Raw genomic sequence first — 23,312 nt, forward strand, 5'->3', positions numbered from 1 at the left:
AGTTATGGAATGCTTTGCAAGGGACGGAGAGGAGGTAACTTTAAGTGCTAGTTGTTTTTAAATGCACTGCAGACAAGATCACCATAAACAACATTAATCTGTCTGTGTTCGTCATAATTAATCCTCCCGAGGAGCATCTTCCCAGCACAGGAAAGCAAGTCGCTCATTAACACTCGTGTCTAGAGAGATTCAGTTTTCCGTATTTCAGTATTATAATCAAGCATGTGGTCACGTAAGTGGATTTTAATGCTGCTCTAATGAGCCAGATCGACAGCACTGGAGACTGAAGTCCTATGTTGAACCATACACTAGATGCACACTTCCCACCGATATGCCTCAACCCTGATCTGAGTCACTGGGTCTCTACCAATTTGATGGCCTCTCTCTAGTGAGTTCTAGTGGTCTCTGGAAGGTTTTCCTAGAGGGTGAGTTTGTACCCTCTATGCCCAACAGCCATTGGCAAAAGAACTGGCTTCCAGCTACCTAGTAGGGTGAGTAGATCCGGGTGGGAAACTGTATTCCTCTCCTGTGAATATTTTCAAGAGTTCAGAAACTTTCCCCTTCCACATCAGAACAAAACAGGAAAAAAAAACAGGCAGAGACCCATTCACCTGGAATGAAGGAGAGCTGGATTCAAGTCCTGAGCTCTAACCACTGAGTTACCCCAGGGCGTCTGCCTCTTTCAGTTCCATCCTGCACCCAAGAGACCTATCTCGGTTAAAGTTCTGGCAAACCCGGTATGTTTCTTCAAACAGTTTTGCTGCCAACACATCGGCATTTTCCAAATAAAAAATGTTTTGTTGAAAAATTCCCAACTGGCACTAGCTGTGGGATGGCATAGAGAGCAACTGGATTCCATTTCACAGGTGGCTTCAGCTCCCAGAGGTTGTTCACAGGCTCCATTGCACAGTGATCCCAAGATGAAAAGCATCATGTAACAGCTTGTCTACATGGGGACACTCAGGCAAATTAATCCAAATTAATTTTTAAAATGGATTAGTTAAACTGAATTAAACCTGTGTGGACATTCTCGTTCACAATTAAAGTGGCCTTAATTCAGTTTAATTTAATTCACTTCCAGATGAATTAAGATGAACCAAATTAAGGCCTCTTGAATTCTGGATAAGAGCATCCACACTGGTTAATGAGTTTTAACTCATCCCTTTTAAATTTTAACCTGTAGTTAATTCAGTTCATCTTTCCTGACCACCCCCAGGTAGAGAAGCCCCAAAAGTTTCATTCACTTGTTCAGTTATTCACTTGCTAGACAGAAGTGGGGGCTGACGTGTTTTATTCCATACTCACTTGGTTCTGATCTCCAGCTCATCGTGACTAGAGTGGCACATCTCACTGAAGCGCGACACAAAGAAGTCATAGCTCCTGTGGTAGGATGGAGTGTCCTCTTCAATGTTCGCGAACTTCACAAACTGGAAAAGGGAAAATGAATGAGAGAAAGAGTCAGCCCAGAGGAAGGAAAGCAAAGGTGGAGGGAGAAAATTGATTAATAAACCTCATCATCAGAAGCAAGCTCCTCACAGAGCAGCTCACACCAACTCAAAGCAGCACCAGACCCTGCCAGAACAGATGCCAAACCAGCAGACATATCTCCATCACTACAATGATCAACACCCCCCACAACACACCTGTCAAGATCCTTGGGGTCTATTCACACCTATCACAACATGTGGGGTACCTCATCCAGTGCAATAAACGCCCCAATAACAACTTTGTGGATGAAGCCAGATAACCACTACACTCTCAAATGAACTTGCACAGGAAAATGATAGAAGACAGACACCCCGTCATCTGTGGGTGAACACGTTTCACAAAGCGATCGCTCTATATCTGTCCTCGTCCTCAATGGAAACCTGTACAACACCACCTTCAAAAGACCAGCCTGGGAGCTTAAATTCATAACTTCACGAGATACTAAAAAAAAATCACAGTCTTAATAAAGAATTAAAGGAATTGGCACCTGAAATTGCAAGCCCATTAGCAAGAATTTTTAATGAATCTGTAAACTCAGGAATAGTACCGAATGATTGGAGAATTGCTAATATAGTTCCTATTTTTAAGAAAGGAAAAAAAAGTGATCCGGGTAACTACAGGCCAGTTAGTTTGACATCTGTAGTATGCAAGGTCCTGGAAAAAATTTTGAAGGAGAAATTAGTTAAGGACATTGAAGTCAATGGTAAATGGGACAAAATACAACATGGTTTTACAAAAGGTAGATCGTGCCAAACCAATCTAATCTCCTTTTTTGAAAAAGTAACAGATTTTTTAGATAAAGGAAATGCAGTGGATCTAATTTACCTAGATTTCAGTAAGGCATTTGATACCGTGCCACATGGGGAATTATTAGTTAAATTGGAGAAGATGGGGATCAATATGAACATCAGAAGGTGGATAAGGAATTGGTTAAAGGGGAGACTGCAACGGGTCCTACTGAAAGGCGAACTGTCAGGTTGGAGGGAGGTTACCAGTGGAGTTCCTCAGGGATCGGTTTGGGGACCAATCTTATTTAATCTTTTTGTTACTGATCTTGGCACAAAAAGTGGGAGTGTGCTAATAAAGTTTGCAGATGATACAAAGCTGGGAGGTATTGCCAATTCGGAGAAGGATCGGGATATTATACAGGAGGATCTGGATGACCTTGTAAACTGGAGTAATAGTAATAGGATGAAATTTAATAGTGAGAAGTGTAAGGTTATGCATTTAGGGATTAATAACAAGAATTTTAGTTATAAGTTGGGGACGCATCACTTAGAAGTAACGGAAGAGGAGAAGGACCTTGGAGTATTGGTTGATCATAGGATGACTATGAGCTGCCCATGTGATATGGCTGTGAAAAAAGCTAATGCGGTTTTGGGATGCATCAGGAGAGGCATTTCCAGTAGGGATAAGGAGGTTTTAGTACCGTTATACAAGGCACTGGTGAGACCTCACCTAGAATACTGTGTGCAGTTCTGGTCTCCCATGTTTAAAAAGGATGAATTCAAACTGGAGCAGGTACAGAGAAGGGCTACTAGGATGATCCGAGGAATGGAAAACTTGTCTTATGAAAGGAGACTTAAGGAGCTGGGCTTGTTTAGCCCAACTAAAAGAAGGTTGAGGGGAGATATGATTGCTCTCTATAAATATATCAGAGGGATAAATATAGGAGAGGGAGAGGAATTATTTAAGCTCAGCACCAATGTGGACACAAGAACAAATGGGTATAAACTGGCCACCAGGAAGTTTAGACTTGAAATCAGACGAAGGTTTTTAACCATCAGAGGAGTGAAGTTTTGGAATAACCTTCCAAGGGAAGCAGTGGGGGCAAAAGATCTATCTGGTTTTAAGATTCTACTCGATAAGTTTATGGAGGAGATGGTATGATGGGATAATGGGATTTTGGTAAGTAATTGATCTTTAAATATTCAGGGTAAATAGGCCAAATCCCCTGAGATGGGATATTAGATGGATGGGATCTGATTTACTATAGAAAATTCTTTCCTGGGTATCTGGCTGGTGAATCTTGCCCATGTGCTCAGGGTTTGGCTGATTGCCATGTTTGGGGTCGGGAGGGAGTTTTCCTCCAGGGCAGATTGGAGAGGCCCTGGAGGTTTTTTTGCCTTCCTCTGTAGCATGGGGCATGGTTGACTGGAGGGAGGCTTCTCTGCTCCTTGAAGTTTTGAACCATGATTTGAGGACTTCAATAGCTCAGACATGGGTGAGGTTTTTCATAGGAGTGGGTGGGTGACATTCTGTGGCCTGCGCTGTGCAGGAGGTCGGACTAGATGATCAGAGTGGTCCCTTCTGACCTTAGTATCTATGAATCTATGAATCTATAAAGACACTGGTTTGTGGCTTATTAAAACAAATAGCCACCTGCTAAGCCCCCCTTTTTTGTCCTAGGACTGCAAGGGTGTTAACAGGTCACTTCACCTTGAATGGTCTCTTACAAATCTGTGTTAACTACTTATGCTAAACTATCTGTTCCACCAGCTGGGACACTCGAGTACCTTTCCCAGACCTGAAGAAAAGCTCTGTGTGGCGCAAAAGCTTGTCTCTTTCACCAACAGAATTTGGTCCAATAAAAGATATTACCTCACCCACCTCATCTCTCTAATATCGTAGACCCAACACGGACAACACCACCACTGCAAATTATCAAAAACTCTCTTTTATAATTCTTATAGCTTTTATGGGCTCCAGTGATACAAAGAGGACATAAAGCTGCATTAAGGCAAAAGCTGAGAATACCTCTAATGTAGGAGAATCCTGAGCTGGATAGCCAGCCCTATGCCAGCCCCCACCGTGGAGGGATCAGCAGGAGATTGGAAGGGGGATGTCACAGATGGGAGCACAATGTGCTCTGGTGATCCTGGCTGGGGGAGCAGCACCTTGAGGATCTTTTTCCACTGACAAGTTAGAGCAATCCTGAGGCTGCTCTAATTTGCATTATAGGCTGGTTCAACCTCAGTAATTCCAGGATCTGAAAGGATGGAAAGATGGCATAAAGCCATCTAATGCCCTCAGAAGGGCACTGAGCGCTACTCTAGCGGACCTGAGAATCTAGGCCTGAAAGTGAAGGTTTACAATAACATGTGACTCTGAAAATCCAGCTGGATTCTTCCCGCTTTCAACATCTCCACCGGGAAGTAGTGCAGATTCTACCTGCAGAACTTAGCTGACAAGTCTGCTGCTACTGACAGAATCCAACTCATAGCCGCACTGCCTCAGCAGGGCTAACCAGAGTAAAAACTTGTTGTGTCAGTAAAGTCAGCAGATCTACAGATCTCGCCTTTGAGAGTCACATTTTCAAGCTTTTCTCTGCAACCACGAGGGCTAAAGACTTAGCTGACAGTCTCTGCAGTTTCTTTCCAGGACCTGAAGCTGAAGCTCTCAGAAAAACATCAAATATTACAAGACTCAGGATAAAGTTGCAAGCGTTGGTAACTAACATGAGCACCTAGTGAGTAGCTACGTTGAAGAGAAGGTGGTCATTGCTTTCCTGACTGTAATCTCAGACAAACATCTTAGAAAATTACCAATGCTGTGATACTTTGAATACACGTTGGATTTATTTTCTCCCCAGGGAAAGGCAGAGTCCTTGACATTTTCTTTTTTGCTAACAATCCCACATGCTTTATTTTTCCATTCTCCAAATGCAGGCACAACCAATTCCCTGGTGAGGTTTTGGCTACTGTAGCCCCACAGATAATTCCTGTGCTAATATGATGCTGCAACTATAAAACTGGGCAGATCATGATCCGACAGCACGTGCAAGTTTTACAACACCACAAGAGTTGTGTTAGTAGCAGCTGCATTTGGATGGCATTGTGAGGCAGGCCGGGATACTCTACAGCCAACCACTTAAAGCTATCTCCAAAACTGTCATGATTACTAGTGCACACAGCAAATCAGCCAGAGAGGAGCGACTGCTCATGGAAGAAGGCTTCTAGCAATGCTTCATTCCAGGAGCTGACGTCCAGCCTCTAGCCAGCACATCAGCTCTATGCTTCAAGCTACCATCTGTTCACTAGCAAAGCAATGAAGACTGCAGAGACCCACTTCCTCTGCCAGAAAGAGACATTTATGCATCACTTCTATTTCAGACTCCCTTGCTTTCATTACGGTTTTATCATGGCTGGTGTGGAGAAAGTGAATAGGGAAGTGTGTTTACCCCTTCGCATAACACAACAGCCAGGGGTCACCCAAAGAAATTAATAGGCAACAAGTTTAACACAATCGTAAGGAAGTATTTCTTCCCACAACGCACAGTTAACCCGTGGACTCATTGCCAGAAATATTGTGAAGGCCAAAAGTATAACGGGGTTCAAAAAAGAACTAGATACGTTCATGGAGGATAGGTCCATCAATGACTATTAGCCAAAATGGTCAGGGATGCAACCCATGCTCTGGGTGTCCTTAAACCTCCAAATGCCAGAAGCTTGGACTGGATGACAGAGGATGGATCACTTCAAATTGCCCTGTTCTATTCAATCCCTCTGAAGTACCTGGCATTGGCCACTGTCGGATGACAGGATACTGGGCTAGATGGATCATTGGTCTGACCCAGTGTGGCTGTTCTTATATCTTCATCTGCAAAATGGGGAGAATACGACTTACCTCTGAAGTGTGCTAGGTTTATCTAGCTTCTAATACAGTGCCCATCACCATGGCAAATCAAAGTTAAAGTGAGCATGTCAATCCTCCTCTCTCCCCCCACTAGTCAGATGTAGCTAGACTTTATTTTTTTCTTTTCTCTGCTTGCCTATCCTGCGAGGCTGCTGGGAGAACTGTGTTCAAATTGTCCATCTTATTGAATGGCATAAACGACACAGAACATAAGAACGGCCATATTGGGTCAGACCAATGGTCCATCTAGCCCAGTATCCGGTCTTCCGACAGTGGCCAATGCCAGGTGCCCCAGAGGGAATGAACAGAACAGGTAACCCATCCCAATGATCCATCCCATCACCCAGCTTCTGGCGAAGAGAGGCTAGGGACACCACCCCTGCCCATCCTGGGTAGTAGCCATTGATGGACCTATCCTCCATGAACTTATCTAGTTCTTTTTTGAACGCTGTTATAGTCTTGGCCAGGGGTCTCAAACTCAGATGACCACAAGGGACACATGAGGATTAGTACACTGGCCCGAGGGCCGCATCACTGGCACCCACCCATCCCCCACTCCACCCCTTCCATGAGGCCCCACCCCTGCCCTGCCTCTTCCCACCCCTTCCCTGCCCCCATTCCCAGGAGGGGTTCGGGGTGCGGCCGGGGGCTCAGGGCAGGGGGTTGGGGTGCAGGGTGCGGCAGGAGGCTTGGGTACAGGGTATGGCAGGGGGTTGGGGTGCAGGAGGGGTGCGGCAGGGGGTCAGGGTGCAGGAGAAGTTCAGGGGGCAGGCTCCGGCAGGCTCCTGCCGTGTCCCCGCGCCACTCCAGGAAGTGGCCGGAACCTGGAGGGGGGAGAGGGCCCAGGGATCTGTGTGTTGCCCTGGCCGCGCCTCCAGGCACTGCTCCCCGCAGCTCCCATTGGTCGGGAATGGGGAACTGCGGCCAATGGGAGCTTCAGGGGAGGTACCTGGAGGACCAGCCAGGGCAGCACACAGACCCCTGGGCCCCCCCGCAGGTTCTGGCTGCTTCCCGGAGCGGCACGGGGACTGGGCAGGGCAGGCTGCCTGCCCTGCCCCCAGTGCACATCTGGCTGGAGTCGCTCTAGGTAAACGCTGGGGAGGCCCATGGGGAGCTGGCGGGCCGCGTGTTTGAGACCCCTGGTCTTGGCCTTCACAACATCCTCTGGCAAGGAGTTCCACAGGTTAACTGTGTGTTGTATGGAAAAAGTATAACAGGGTTCCAAAAAGAGTTAGATAAAGTTCATTTTGTTTGTTTTAAACCTGCTGCCTATTAATTTTATTTGGTGATCCCTAGTTCTTGTGTTATGAGAAGGAGTAATTAACACTTCCTTCCTTACTTTCTCCACACCAGTCATGATTTTATAGGCCTCTATCATATCCCCCTTTTCCAAGCTGAAAAGTCCCAGATTTATTAATCTCTCCTCAGATGGAAGCTGTTCCATACCCCTCCTCATTTTTGTCGTCCTTTTCTGAACCTTTTCCAATTCCAATATATCTTTTTTGAGATGAGGCGACCACATCTGCACACCCCATGGATTTATATAGCAGCAATATGAGATTTTCAGTCTTGTTATCTATCCCTTTCCTAATGATTCCCGGCATTCTGTTCACTTTTTTGACTGCAGCTACACATTGAGTGGATGTTTTCAGAGAACTATCCATAGTGCCTCCATGATCTCTTTCTTGAGTGGTAACAGCCAATTTAGACCCCATCATTTTATACCTCTAGTTGGGATTATGCTTTCCAATGTGCATTACTTCGCATTTATCAACACTGAACGTCATCTGCCATTTTGTTGCCCAGTCACCCGGTTTGGAGAGATCCTTTTGTAGCTCTTCACAGTCTGCCTGGGACTTAAACTATCTTGAGTAGTTTTGTATCATCTGCACATTTGGCTCAGCCTCTGCCTTCAGTGTTCAGATCATTGCACGGGCAGAAGGGATTGATTCGCCTCTAGGCGCACGATTTTTGCTCTCTTAATAAAATGTCAGATCCAAAGAGGAAATGAAAGACTGGCTTTGTGCAATCCAACAAGCCGGCTCAGCCACGTTGGGAACGGTTCCCAGAAAAAAGGGACCCTCCTTCAACCTATAAATGCCTCCATTATTTACCAGGAAAAGCAGCAGTGTTATATAACGAACTTTATACCACTGGCTGCACAAGGCGGCAGCCACCTGCTTAGCTTACTACACATCCATGTGCTGATATGGGACGAGACTTGGACCCCGGGGTGAGAGAACTGGGAAGGATTATCCTGCCCATCCCCCCGCCAGCGAAGGAGCTAGTTATCCCAACAGAAGACACTGATTTTAATTAGTTTCCCCCGATTGTCACCCTAGAATCCTAAAGCTCCCAGCCCTTCAATGTCGGCTGGCACCGGCAGCGTTGGCGGCAGCATCTCCTGGCTGAAGCAGCCTTTCCCTTTTGGGAAGAATGTTTGTTTTAGAGTAGGGGGACATTTAGTGCTCCCAAAAGATGCCCGATTGACAAGCTCCAGAGCACAGCAGACAGGCAGCGTGAGCTTCTTGCATGCTGCCCATCTCCTGCCAGTCTGCCTCCTTCCTGGCCTGCAGGGGCCTCCTCCGGGGGCTGAGAAAGGAGAACATTCCCCAGGACCCACTCGATCTGTGGTCCCTCTGCTCTGCCTGAAAACCAGGGCTGCAAAATGGTGCCAACTGCAGACTGAGCTGTCTGAAAGCACGGACTGTCTCCCTCTGTCTGTTTAGTCAGCGCCTAGCACAATGGGACCCGGATCGGATGGGGGGCTTCTGGATGCTACCTTAATACACATAATAAATTGGGATGGCAACATCTGTCCATAGGCACCTAGACTCAGACCAACCATGCATTTCACTCCAGTAGACAGCCATCAGACCGGAATCGCTTTGTGCTTCGCCTGCCCTGAGACGGATTGGAGCGAGTGACCTGTAGATGAAAGGCTCCACCAGCCATTAGGAATCCCTGATTAACTGTATTGGCAACTCAGGCTCAAACCAACCATTGAGAGTGCAGAGGGACCTGTGGTTTTTAATGAGGCTCTCTCTGCTGTACGTAGACTGAAGCATATCTGAAAACACCCAGCAGTGTCTCTGGGCTCAGAGTGGGGCTGGCGCCAGCCACGCATACTTCAAAGTCCTCCAAAGCAGGAGAAGCCAGAGACAGGTACCTAAAGACCAAAGCATCAGCTTTGACAGACGCTGGGAATTTTTTTACGAGTTAAAATATTAAAAATTCAAGGAACTAACTTCAAATGAGGTTTTTTATTTGCAGTTCACCAGGACTCCTGGGTTTGCAGTTAGAGCAGATGGGGTCACCAGGACTCCTGGGTTCTAATTCCAAGTTGCTGAGGCTCTGCAGATCATTTCCCCACTGTGTGTCAGCTTCTCCACCTGTACTACAGGTATAACGATCCTTCCCTATCTCACAGGGCAGCCGTGTTGAGAAACTGCTGCAGGATTCTCCCCCACACCCCCATCACCCCAAACTCATGCTAACACCCCTGACACGTGACAGCTATTGGAAGTCTCATGCATGCATCTGAACGGCACTGTAAGCTCCTGGAGGCTCAAGCCTTTACGTACAGCACTGAGCGCCATCGCCGATTTCAGTACAGAATCACAGCAAAATTAATAACAGGGCCCACACACATCTCTGCTGAACCCTAGGACCTCTGAATCCTGAGAAGGGACCTGCTTATGCAGAGTTATACTAGAGTCAGAGTGCAAAGCTGAGCCATCCGCGTGGGGTTAAACACCAAACAGCTGCACTTCAACTAGCAAGTTGCTTCCGACGCATAGGAGGCAAGTTGGAAGTTGGGATCTAGAAGGGCTGGAACAAGCAGGCCCTGGGAATTGTGGGATAGCACTGGTGGACTATCAGAACACAAGCACCACAACCATGCTTTAGCTTTATGTCCTCACTGCAAAGTGGGCAGGCTGGGACACGGGTTGGTACCTATGCCCCTGTCCAGCAGGCCCATGGGCTAAGGGGAATGCGGGCACGTGTGCATGGATGATAGAGGGTTTGGGGCTTCTACATGTGTCTGAGCCTGATTTCTACACTACTGAGACTCCCCAAGGGTGCAGAATCTGCATGGGCGAATGGATGCCTTCAGGGATACAACAATAACAGGATTTGCACACATCTCTGTTAGATGCCTTGAGATGGGCACATCCGAGAGAGCTGTGGAACGAGCCTCCCCTCCCGCCCCCCAACTGGGGTCGTGTGAGAATGATCCGTATTGGGGATTAGCAACGCGTGACTCAGTGAAGGGGAGACATTTCAAAGGCAAGATTTCACTGGTGTGACTCAGCCTGGCTGTCTATAAACAGCATCCTCCCGCTTCCACCATTAGCTCCATTACAGTAGGGACTGTTTGCGACAATACCCTTTAATTAAGCCTGCACCTGAAACAGTTTCTCCTTAGCAGAGAGGGAAGGAAGCATCTCATTACCGCTATCCATTTCCCAAACACAAACACACAGCAGGTTCTCTGCAGAAATTGTCCTGAGCATTCCTCTGAATTATGGAGTACAAAACACCACATGGCAGGCAGAGGGTCCCCTCAAGTCAGACCAGAATGTAGTTGGAATAAATTTATTAAGAGTTCATTGCCAGCAACGCAACTGACCACTGAAAAAAACCACAGGGAAATACTACAAACCAGGCAGTAGCCAAATCCTCAGCACCCATCGTTATTCCTAAGGCGTTTTGATATATACACACCATACCATGTGAGCCTCAGTCCTCTGCTTTAACCAGTAGGCAATACTTCCTCAAGGCTGTCCTGCTTCATGATCTGGATTGCTATTGCAGACGGTCTGTGCTGCTGGAGCAATAACGGGCAAGGAATTAATGGGCGGGGACAGCTTTCATAATCCTCTCCCCACCCCTCATTCCTCAGGCCTGAGGTACACCGGCCCGAGGCTGCGTCAGGGGAGATGTTTCTAGCTGATCTACACGCTGAACCTGATCTGTATAGACACAAAAGACTCTGGGTCCAAAATCTGATCTCAGCTGCACCAGCAACTCCTCTGAAATCCATGGAGGGTGTTAAAGGGCCAGGTCCACACTGTAAGAGGGAACTGATCCAGCCCACCTGTGCCTCATTATCAGCCTCTCTGATGGAGGACAGGAGTTCCCCATAATGAGCCAGAGGGAAACAGGAAACAGGAGGAGGAAACTGTAGTAAAGGAGACCAGTTGTGAGCAGGAAGTTCCTGCAGGCGACCCTAACTGGGAGAAAAAGAAGCCAGAGGGCTAAACACCAGCTGGGCGCGACAGCTTCACGAAGAGCAGACTGTGACCCAAGGACAGAGATGGTAGGAGGCACCACGGCTGACTATGAAGTTTCATGCTGGGCTGATGGACTTTATTTGGACCTGGAGAAGTTGGTCCAATGAAAGATATTATCTCCCCAACCTGGTCTCTTGAATTATTGCTGTTATTCACCCGTCCCCAGGCAGGGCTGGCGTTAGCCACGAGAGACTGTGTGGAGTTTGCAAGTGCCCTGAAGAGGGGGAAACTGAGGCTGGCCTGCTGCAGAGCAACCCCAGGCCAGGAAGGGATGCACAGGAGGTGGCTGGCCTGCTGGCACAGGGATTGAGATTAACATTAACGGAGGGATTCAGATTAACACTACGGTACCTGAGAGCAGCATCTGAGCCTGCAACCGGAGTAAACAAGAGCAGCCTTTGACCCTCCAGTTGGCAGGCATGACAATCCAGCCCTGCTCAGCAGCAGTGAATTTCCCTTGAGCCCGGTATTTTTCATTGTGCCTTTGGATGGATATTCCTCATGTTCACCGGACTCTATGGCTCCCCTTTACTCTCCCAAATTGATCAGCGACCACGGGCACCCTCGAAATCCATCATTAAATCAACTGAAGGTAACGGGGCTGTGAAGGCCATGCTCCAGTAGTGATTCCACGCTTCCCAGGTACAATCAGCCTCCCACCTACAGGGGCCATCCGTCTCATTTAAAAGCTCAGCTGCTGATAAAGCCCACTCCTTTGCACAAAGTGACTCATGGCAGGGTCCCACTTGCTGTTCGGAACCTCTGCCCCTCCATCCTAGGCTGCTCAATCCCCATTGCATCTGGGAGGGGAACCGGACTGAGATGGACCCAGATCTTTTGGGCCTGATCGTCCTGCTCACTCACAGCTCCCCATTGACTTGAGTGAGCGCGGAGGAGGGTTTGATCAGCACAGAGCGAGCACTGGGATGAAACATCTGGAGCCCAGCAGCTGACGACCATCACCTCCGATCCTTCGGCAAGCTGAACATTTACTCCCTGACACGGATGCGAGCCGGCGTGAAAAAGCAACTCCCATTAAAATCACTACGCTCCAGGCAGCCCAGGAGAGGAGGTGGCTGCTGCTGCCACAAACCGAAATACAGGTCTGTCACCTCTCACTTCCTTTCTGCCTCCATAGCTCTCCCAGGGCCTGCGCAACACCCAGGCAGGTGGCGAGCAGAGACTCCAGCAGGTCCAACCAACACACTCCGCAGGCCCCTCACCTCTGCCTCCAACCCCCATGCAGTTTGCCTCACCCACCTTTTGGGGGAGGAAATCTCTCTTTACTGAGTGCCCATACAGCCCCTAGCACAACGGGGCCCTAAGCCTTGGGATCCATGCTCTAGTTTATCAGAGCCACTAAAGGTTAGGGGGTGTTTGGACAGAGTTCCAATTTTCACTTAGGGAGGCCGTGTTGCTGAATGCTTTAAACACTGGACGGGGAGCCAGAAGCTTCCAACTTCTAATCCCAGCTCCGCCACGGACTCCTTCTGCAGCCTAAGGCGAATCACTTAACCTCTTGGGGTTTCAGTTTTCCCGCCTGCAGAATGACGCCACAGAGGTAGGGAGGCAGGAATGTATGAATGAATGAAGAAATTACTGCTCATAGAGTGCTCTGTATTACAGTGCATCAGAATGAACTGGGGGGTGGGGAAGAAAGAGACCACTGCCCTCTACTGGATGGACCCAGAACAGCTCAGCTGTGTGTCATAGGCCTTAGACAGCTTGTGGAGATTCTCCTTTCCCTGAACAGATATGCGCTTTATGACTGGGAGAATATAATTCTATCCTAGGATTCCCATCAAGTGGCTACGGAGGGTGCTGCGGGTTAACAGAGGAGTCATTACAGTAGGAGACAGTGCCAGCCTGCCAACAGCAGCATTATGCTAACTTAGCTCAACCGATCAATGATCTTGCTTCTCTGATGTCTGCGGATTAATAGCTCTGCTGATGGATGCGCCATGGCAGTTTCCCATCACTTTCACTTTGGAGAAATTAACATCGTTGAAGAACAGGGTGTGAAAGCTTTTGACTGTGCCTCTGGTTTTTACGTGGTGATATTTATAACCCACGCTGGTCTTGGGAATGTTCTGTTCCGCAGGGAGAAAAAGGTAGAACACAACACAGGGCTGTCCTGCCTGCCAGCTGGGATGCTGGCCGTAACCCAGGAGCAGGGTTCCCCATCCAGCAGGAGGATGGTCTATTACACAGCCAAGTCTCGAGCCAGGAACTTTGAGATGCATCCACAAGAGTTCAAACAGGAGAGCTGTATACGGAGTCACTCACCCACATGGCTAAGTCAGAGAAAGCTAAGGGTCTCCGCTGCCTAAATGATTATAACTAGCAATGCTGAAGCCATCAAGCCAAGTTCCAAGAGATCCACAGGGTCCTCAAAAGCTTAACTGTCACATAAACCTAGTGCTCCAGAGAAAGGAAGCAACTGATAAGCGGTTCTAGTCGTCCCACCAAACGCACGTATGAAGAGCCATTGTACGAGCAGTTACCCAGCTGGAGGCAGCACGTGTAGTAGTTAGAGCAGGGGATTGTGAATCGAGACTTCTGCCCTGTGTGGTTTGGAGGAAGTCATTTCACCACTCTGTGCCTTGGTTTTCCCATCTGTAGAATGGGGGTAACGTTACATACCTGAGCTGACCAAAATTATTTCTTGCAAATGCAGTTGCTGTCTAATTCAGCCCTTTCTCTGCTCACAAACTGCACATGAGCCCAGCATGATTTGTACCGAGTTTGCCTGCTGTTCAAAATTGTTCATGGTGAGCATTCAATATTCATCCGAGGATCTCAAAGAGCTTTGCAGGGCTGAGCAACGAGATGATCCCTGCTCTACAGAGGGGGAAACTGAGGCACAGAGCAGAGAAGTGACTGCCCAAGGCCACACAGCAAATCAGGAGGAAAGACAGGAAAAGAACCCAGGAGTCCTGATTCTCAGCACTCAGCACTGGGCGATACTAGTTAAGGATTGGGAAAAGTAGTATTGCCCATGGCATGCCTGTTAGTTACCAGAAGATTGAGCCAACGAAGGGAGTCTTGATCCTGGCAGCTGGGCTTGCTATGCCAGTGTCCGTCCTGCTCACTCCTGCAGATGTGACCCTGCCGGCAGCCAGTAGCTACAAGATGCAGGAAGGCAACCCCTCCGGGTGCGAGCCATAGCAGCTGGGCTAAGATTGCTCCAGCCGATGTTGCTGTCTCTGGATAAAAAGCTGCTGCTAAGAATCTCCTTTGTACAACTCCCTTCCATGGTTCAGCCTTTGTCCAGAGGCACAGAGCTCTAACAATCCCCCAGCAGGGCTCAGAGCTCATTACATGGGGCACGAAAATCCAGCCTGGGATTTGTCTAGGACTGTCACAGCTTAACACAAAGGGAAAGACCCACCTCTGGCCACAGAGACCAACCATCAGCAGAGCCCTTCAGCTGGGATTCCACAGGCAAAGGACTCTGCTAAGTTTGGAGAGCAGGGTCCAAAGAAAAAGGACCAAGGTCAAGCCACACCCTGCAGCACTGTCCCCTGCAACTTATTCCAGATCCAGAGCGGGTATTATTATCCCCCTTGTACAGAAACTGGGGAAACTGAGGCACAGAGAATTGCCTCAGCCAGGGTCCCACAGGGAATCTGTAGCAGAGCTGGGAATAGAAGCTAGGTCTCCGATGTCCTAGCGCAGCATCTTATCCACTGGACCATGCTGGATATAGTGAAGTGAGATCAGCAGCATGTGAATCAGCCAGGGAGACTAACTGGTCTCACTTCACTATATCCAGCATGCTTTTAGCTAAATCTGACTTCTGAGCCCACACATGGTCACGGATTTCTTGGGTGGCCAACTTTAGACACCTTGAGCCCGATTTCCAGAGGCGCGGGGTACCCATCAACAGTCTTGCCAACTCTTGTGACTGCATCATGAAACTTGTCAGATTTGTTTTTTTTCCCTAAAAGCCCCAAGTCCTGGAGTCTTGTTATTTCATGAAACTCATTTTTTTTATTTTATTTTTTTTTAAATATGTTTCTAGCTCGCAGGGTTTCAGAAAAAGAAGCTTGAAGAGGTGCCCTGAATTTGACATAAAAGTTCAAAGAGGAAAGGAGATAGAATGTTTTTTTTTTCTGTCTCATGATTTCTGTGGACCTGACTACTGATTTTTGAATGCTTAGGTTGACAATATTGCAGCAACCCCGAGTGAAGGCAACGGCAGCTGCAGGTGCCCTACACCTCCGATTATCGGGCCCTAGCTGGCTTAGGAGAAGCTCCTAAGAGTTGAGGCATCCCAGAAGAGTGGCCACTTTTGCAAACTTTGCCCTAAGTGACCATATCCCTTTAAGACCCCTTCACCTTTCAGACACTGCACAATCCCAGCCACGGAAAGTCAACACCAATAGGCACCATCTTTCTCGCCCCACATCTCCCCCTCTGCCAGCACGCCGACCCCACTTGCACAGACGCCACTTGCTGGGCGAGAATGCAACAGAAATGACAGAGGCTCCACATTTCCCCTGGGGCTGCTGGCAGATCGACAGTAGGGACACACCCAATCCTTGCCCCATGAGGTCCATTTGAGTAGGGCCATGAGCTTCAGGCGCTGGCCCCTCAGTGTCCTCCAGACCCAGGACAAGCTTAATGCTTAATACAGCCCCTTCCTTCCCTCTTTGTCCTGTCTTCATTCATTCCATCCCCTAAATTCAACCCACTTCCCTCAATCCCCCTCCCGCTTTCAACAGCTCCTCCCCATGTCTCCATTCCCCCTCTCCGCTACTGATTCCCCATCTCATCCTCTCCTGATACCCCCTATTCCTCCTACCCTTCCCCTTCCCCCACACCCATTCACCCCATTGGGTCTCTCCCACTCTCATCCCATCAGTCTCTCCCACCTCCTCACTGGATCGGTCCTTCCAGCTCTTTGCCTCCCTGTCTGTCCCACTCCACACCCCTCAGTCTCTTTCTCTACCTCTCACCTCTGACTTCACACACACACACACTTTCTCTCTCTCTCTCTTCCCTGACCCGCCATTCACCACCCCCCACCTGTGCCCCTCTTCCACTTACTGATCTCCAGGGCACAGAACAAGCTATTCCCCTCTGCTAGGTTTATGAGGTGGGGAAAGCCACTGGGACTTTCACTGCTTTCCCAGTCCTGGGCTCCCCCCGTACAGCTCTGATGATGCCCCTCAATCCTGATCCACAACCCCCCGGCTATTCTCGTCACAAGCTCTGCCCCCGCCCCAGCTCCTACTCATGCCCTTTCACCCTGGCCTGCAGCCTCCTGAGCCCGAGCCTCTCCCGACCGGAGATTTTCTGACACACATGGTGGTTCAGAGATGTGGCTAGAGAAGGATGAGATCACGATCCACTTGTGATCTGGGCAAGGCTTGAACCTGGCTCTCCAAGGGGAAAAAGCTGGTGTATGAACATGCTCTTATGCCCCTGTGTATTGGAATGGGCAGAATCGAACCAGGATCTCATTACACTGCAAAGGATTGCTATAAAAGGAGGAGGGGGAGAAAGACAACCACTGAGCATGAGAAGAGATGACAAAAGGCTCGGCCTTGCCCAGGCTGCTACTTACAGAATTTGTACCCAGGATCTGCAGGTTGGGCTTCTCTGACTCCAGCAGCTTCGCCACCATCTTCAGGAAGCTCTCCACGAACAGGTTGATGCTCTGGCAGTGACAGGCCATTAGCAGCTGGTCCAAGGCTTCCATGGCAATGCACACGTACCTGAGGGAAACGGCATATTGCAAAAGTAACTCACCTTGTAGGAAAGGAGGTCCAGTGATTAGAGCAGGAGGACTGGGCCTCAGGAACCCTTGGGTCAACTGCCAGCTCTGCTACTGACTCACTGTGCAATCCTGAGCCAGTCACTTCACCCCTCCATGCCTCATTTTCTCCATCTGTAAAGCAGGCTTATTGCACAATACACCGTGAAGGAATCAGATCCTCAGCTTAATTAATTCATGTTTAGTATCAGAGGGGTAGCTGTGTTAGTCTGGATCTGTAAAAGCGGCAAAGAGTCCTGTGGCACCTTATAGACTAACAGACGTATTGGAGCATAACGAAGGGGGTATTCACCCATGAAAGCTTATGCTCCAATACATCTCTTAGTCTATAAGGTGCCACAGGACTCTTTGTCGTCATTAATGTTTGTGTATGAAGATCTTTGAATGCTACAATAGCACAGGGCCCAATCCTCAGCTGTCAATGGAGCCCTGCTGATTTACGCCAGCTGAGGATCTGGCCCAGGCAGTAATATAGTATTACGGGCAATTTGTATTAAACCACACGTTTGCTTCTGAAAGGGTTAATCTGCTCCCAGTGCCCATTACTCTGCAAGAGGCTGCTGGGGAAATAACTGCAATGGTGCAAACTGAGGGTTAAGATGACTTCTGGTGGGGAGTAAGCTGCAGGAAGAGCTAGTTAGAAAAGCAATACGATGATTCTCTTTACACGTTCATTTCTTTAAGAATAACAACAGCCCCACAAGGCCCAGAGAACTCCAGGAGGCAGCAACAGGACAGGCTCTGAACCCAACTGATTCCGGATTCAGTCTTCCTGCTTAGTTGTCTTCTTACAGCTGAGTCCATGGGGACACAGGTTCTTTGATCTTTTACAATATCCTGAGCCCCGTGACAAGAGGCAGGGCAGAGGGAGCATAACCCAACAGCAAAATAGAGCACTTCGGGGGAAGTCAGACATCCCACCAACCACAGTGATGGCTCAGAGCCCTGCTCCAGCTGAACATCTGCGAGCACTGGCGGCTGGACTCAGATCTCTTTGCTGGAGGCGAAAAGACTCTTTGCCTTCTCCCGACGAAGAGCAGCAGGAAACAATCGCCTGGTACTAGTCGTGCTACTAATGACTCGCCCCATGTCTTCTCCATCTTCAACTGCACAGTCTTTAGGGCAGGAAATCTAGCAGACAAAGGTCTAATGTGATCCAAAGGCTGGAAGTTGCAGCTAGACAAATTCAGACTGGAAATAAGGCGTGTTTTTTTGTTTTTGTTTTTTGTTGTTTTTTTTTAAAACAGGGAGGGTAATTAACCATTAGAACAGCTTAGCAAGGGTTGCAGAGATTCACTATCACTTGGCGATTCTTAAATCAAGACTGGATTTTTTTTTATCTATTTATTTTAAGATATGCTCTAGTTCGAAAGGAATTATTGTGGGGAAGATCCCTGCCCTGTGTTATAGACAAGAGGTCAGACTCCGGGCTCACAAGGGTCTCTCCTGGCCTTTAATCTATGAACGTAAGTCAGTGCATTGTATGCGCAGAGACTCAACTAAATCAGATCTGTAATGCTGCCCTTGCACCCCACCTGTCGCTGGAAAATTCTCCAGGTAGCCCTGATTTTCCAGAAAAGGCCTAGGTAAAAGTGTCCCTGGCACTGCCGGTCACCACCCCCGCTCTGACAGATCATACGAGAGGGTGAATTCCACATCAGGCATCTTACACCGACAGCATCCCCTCAAAGGTCAGGCCCCCGCCACTCACTGATGTCAATGAGCGTGGTAGGTGCATCTCAGCTCCAAGGGTTGAGCCAATGAAGAACACCTGAGGGAGAAGTAGAAGGGCACCTCGCCGGACTGTTTGCAGTGAGTTGTCACTGCAGGTCTTTTCAGGTCACTTATTAAATCTCTTTTCTAATGCTCCTATATTTGAACAGGACAAAAGAGACAGAAGGAGAGACTGTGAACATCAGGAAATGATTCTTTATTGGACACACACCACTGTGCAGGCTGCCTAATTAGGTTCCAACTTCAGAATTTGTTCTGTGTCACATTTGGTTTCCAAGACAAATTGAATCTGGTTGTTTTGATGCGACTCTGGAGGTGTCTGTGCATGTAGGCTGCAGATGGCTCTGGATTACTTCTCTGGCTAGTTACATGACAAAGAGACAGGCCAAGCAGCCTTTGGACTCTGCAGTTGTGGAAGGAGGGAGCTGCCCCAGAAACGTATTTATTGCCCTTCCCCAAATTAAAGTGCACTCACAACAGAGAGTCAGGTCCTCAGCTAGTATAAATCAGCGTAACGCCATTGAAGTCAATGGAGCTGCAGCAATGTACGCCAGCTGAGGATCTGTCCCAATATCCTCAGTGGCTATTTCACAGACAGACTCAAGTCTTACAGATGGACCTGGGATTGGCAAACAAAACTGGGCTTTCCAGATATAGCTGTCGGACTTCTGAGTTACCCAGTGACACCAACTAAAATCCCATGACCTAATCAAAAGCATCAGCCAGCCCACTGAAAAGGTTTATGTACGGGGAAGACACGCGTGGGAAAGGCAGATCTAGTTCCAGACCTCTGGCAGCAGACAGTCTAGTGGTGAGGGCACAAGCCCCAGAACCAAGAGTTTGTAATTTCCAACCGTGCCTCAAACACTAGCCCCCATGTGTTGCCTGGGGCAAGTCCCATCACCTCTCTTAGTTTCCCTCACCTTCTGGGGCTGTTGGGAGGATGAGTTGGCTAACGGCAGCAACATGCTTTGCAGTAAGTGAGAAGCATTATTACAGCCTCCGTGGGAGTCCCTATTCCATCTCTCAGACGCTGGTATCAGGGCTCTTGCTTTTCGGATACGTGACCCAGCCGGGCAGGATGTTATTTTGAACATGGCCTGCCCCCTGGAGCACGTAATGAGAATTATTTGGCTCTTTGCACAGCTCCTCTGGCTTCAGCTAACAGATGTTTGGCATCAGGTACTGCAACACAGATTTGATTAAAATCATAAAACCCTGACAATCCTCTGTCTCACAGAGTCAAGTCAGCACCCTCCCAAGCTGTTTGCACTTGGAAATTATCAGAAATTACCAAGCTAGACTCCGCGAGCCTCATTCTCTATCTATGGTCCTTATATGGCTCCTATCACTGTAGTATCCTCATAATCCCCGTATGAGGCAGGGAAGAGTGTTATCCCCATTGTACAGATGGAGAAGCTGAGGCACAGAACAACTAAATGACTTGCCCAAAGTCATACAAGGAGTCCTTGGCAACACAGGGACTTGAACCCAGGTCTCCAAAGCCCTAGGCTACAGTCCTAACCACTGGACCACTGTTCCTCTTCTCTAGCAGCATGACAGGAGCCCTTCCCCTAAGCTTGAACAGGAGTTACTCATATCCTAGGAAAGGAGAATAGGGTCACAGGGACTTGCAGACAGTGCTGCCCACGCACTTAGCGTAGCTGTGAGAGGCCTAATGGCCTGGCCCTCAGGGCGTGAACGCCTTAGGTCTCCCTCAGGCATACAGGGCAGAGTGAGTGACGGGCCGAGGACAGAAGGGCCCAGCCAGCTCAGAAGGAATACAGGCAATCCCGGAGCAGCAGCTCTTTCGGAGGGTGATGAAGCCTCCGGGGAAGGTGAATTCCCCCAGCTATTGGTGGACTGAGACAGGTGCGGGTTTGCTGATGGGTTCACCCCACTAGCTCACTGCTTCCTCTCCCACAGCCTGGGCATCAGAGGCTGCGGGCTCCGGTGGGCCATGTTCCATTCGGACCAGCAGCCCGCTGGGCCACCTCCCCATGTAAAAGATGAGTCCTGCCCCATTTAAACGAGAATCCAGCAGGCTCCTTACAAGTGCAGTGGCCTCTGTTCCTGGCTCTGCCCCTGATCAGGGTGTGATCTCAGGCCAGATCATCAGCTGCTGTATGTCAGTGCGGCTCTGAATGGCGCTACGCTGATTTACACCAGCCGGGTGTCTGGCCCAGTATCCCAAATGACTTTACAAATATTAGTTCACTCAGCCTCCTGAGTTACAACCCCGCCAGAGAAGCACTGGCTTCACTTTAGAGATCGGGACATGCACAGAGCAGTCACATGGAAAGCATGTGGCAGATCCAAGAAGAGTCCTGGAGCATCTGGCTCTTGTCCTGGAGCATTAACCACAAGATCCCGACTGAGCAGGGGGTATCCCCACAGCGCACCCCTTCCCCCAAGCCATGAGGTGTTGGGGAAATGAAACTGAGCTGGGAGGAGCCAGCCGAGAACGAAGCCGGGGAGCAGAAGTTGGAGAGACGGAGCTCCACGGACACAATGAGATTTGCTACAGTTTTGACTGGGGCTGATCGGCTGTTTGCTCCCACCTCCTCCTTCACAATCTCTTCACCGCTGCATCACTCCACACCTGCCCCTTCCTACCTTCCCTCACCCCCCTTCCCTAATCCCCTCCTAACTCCAACCACCCACCTCCCAAAAAACTCATGGTACCATCACATTGATCACGCCATTCATCTATCATACCCCTTTCCCCTACCCTTTATCTGGCCTTTCCGTTTAGAATCATAGAATCATAGAATATCAGGGTTGGAAGGGACCCCAGAAGGTCATCTAGTCCAACCCCCTGCTCAAAGCAGGACCAAGTCCCAGTTAAATCATCCCAGCTAGGGCTTTGTCAAGCCTGACCTTAAAAACCTCTAAGGAAGGAGATTCTACCACCTCCCTAGGTAACGCATTCCAGTGTTTCACCACCCTCTTAGTGAAAAAGTTTTTCCTAATATCCAATCTAAACCTCCCCCATTGCAACTTGAGACCATTACTCCTCGTTCTGTCATCTGCTACCATTGAGAACAGTCTAGAGCCATCCTCTTTGAAACCCCCTTTCAGGTAGTTGAAAGCAGCTATCAAATCCCCCCTCATTCTTCTCTTCTCCAGACTAAACAATCCCAGCTCCCTCAGCCTCTCCTCATAAGTCATGTGCTCTAGACCCCTAATCATTTTCGTTGCCCTTCGTTGTACTCTTTCCAATTTATCCACATCCTTCCTGTAGTGTGGGGCCCAAAACTGGACACAGTACTCCAGATGAGGCCTCACCAGTGTCGAATAGAGGGGAACGATCACGTCCCTCGATCTGCTCGCTATGCCCCTACTTATACAACCCAAAATGCCATTGGCCTTCTTGGCAACAAGGGCACACTGCTGACTCATATCCAGCTTCTCGTCCACTGTCACCCCTAGGTCCTTTTCCGCAGAACTGCTGCCGAGCCATTCGGTCCCTAGTCTGTAGCGGTGCATTGGATTCTTCCATCCTAAGTGCAGGACCCTGCATTTATCCTTATTGAACCTCATTAGATTTCTTTTGGCCCAATCCTCCAATTTGTCTAGGTCCTTCTGTATCCTATCCCTCCCCTCCAGCGTATCTACCACTCCTCCCAGTTTAGTATCATCCGCAAATTTGCTGAGAGTGCAATCCACACCATCCTCCAGATCATTTATGAAGATATTGAACAAAACGGGCCCCAGGACCGACCCCTGGGGCACTCCACTTGACACCGGCTGCCAACTAGACATGGAGCCATTGATCACTACCCGTTGAGCCCGACAATCTAGCCAGCTTTCTACCCACCTTATAGTGCATTCATCCAGCCCATACTTCCTTAACTTGCTGACAAGAATGCTGTGGGAGACCGTGTCAAAAGCTTTGCTAAAGTCAAGAAACAATACATCCACTGCTTTCCCTTCATCCACAGAACCAGTAATCTCATCATAAAAGGCGATTAGATTAGTCAGGCATGACCTTCCCTTGGTGAATCCATGCTGACTGTTCCTGATCACTTTCCTCTCCTCTAAGTGCTTCAGGATTGATTCTTTGAGGACCTGCTCCATGATTTTTCCAGGGACTGAGGTGAGGCTGACCGGCCTGTAGTTCCCAGGATCCTCCTTCTTCCCTTTTTTAAAGATGGGCACTACATTAGCCTTTTTCCAGTCATCCGGGACTTCCCCCGTTCGCCACGAGTTTTCAAAGATAATGGCTAAGGGCTCTGCAATCACAGCCGCCAATTCCTTCAGCACTCTCGGATGCAATTCGTCCGGCCCCATGGACTTGTGCACGTCCAGCTTTTCTAAATAGTCCCTAACCACCTCTATCTCTACAGAGGGCTGGCCATCTCTTCCCCATTTTG

The 23,312-nt window shown here is 48.9% G+C and overlaps 1 protein-coding gene across 10 annotated transcripts in view; it reads right to left on the minus strand.

Moving 5' to 3' along the window:
* The window catches only part of EFR3B (EFR3 homolog B), a 169,036-nt gene that overhangs the window by 52,402 nt on the left and 93,322 nt on the right, over window positions 1-23,312 (minus strand). For all 10 annotated transcript variants that reach the window (XM_043510039.1, XM_038396987.2, XM_043510042.1 and 7 more), the window contains exons 4-5: window positions 16,993-17,143; window positions 1,306-1,427 (exon numbers count right to left, since the gene is read on the minus strand). In XM_043510039.1, coding sequence (XP_043365974.1) covers window positions 1,306-1,427; window positions 16,993-17,143 — 273 coding nt within the window. The remainder of the gene's footprint in view (window positions 1-1,305; window positions 1,428-16,992; window positions 17,144-23,312) is intronic.

Source organism: Dermochelys coriacea, chromosome 3, assembly GCF_009764565.3.
Source record: "Dermochelys coriacea isolate rDerCor1 chromosome 3, rDerCor1.pri.v4, whole genome shotgun sequence".
NCBI classification, from domain to species: domain Eukaryota; kingdom Metazoa; phylum Chordata; order Testudines; family Dermochelyidae; genus Dermochelys; species Dermochelys coriacea.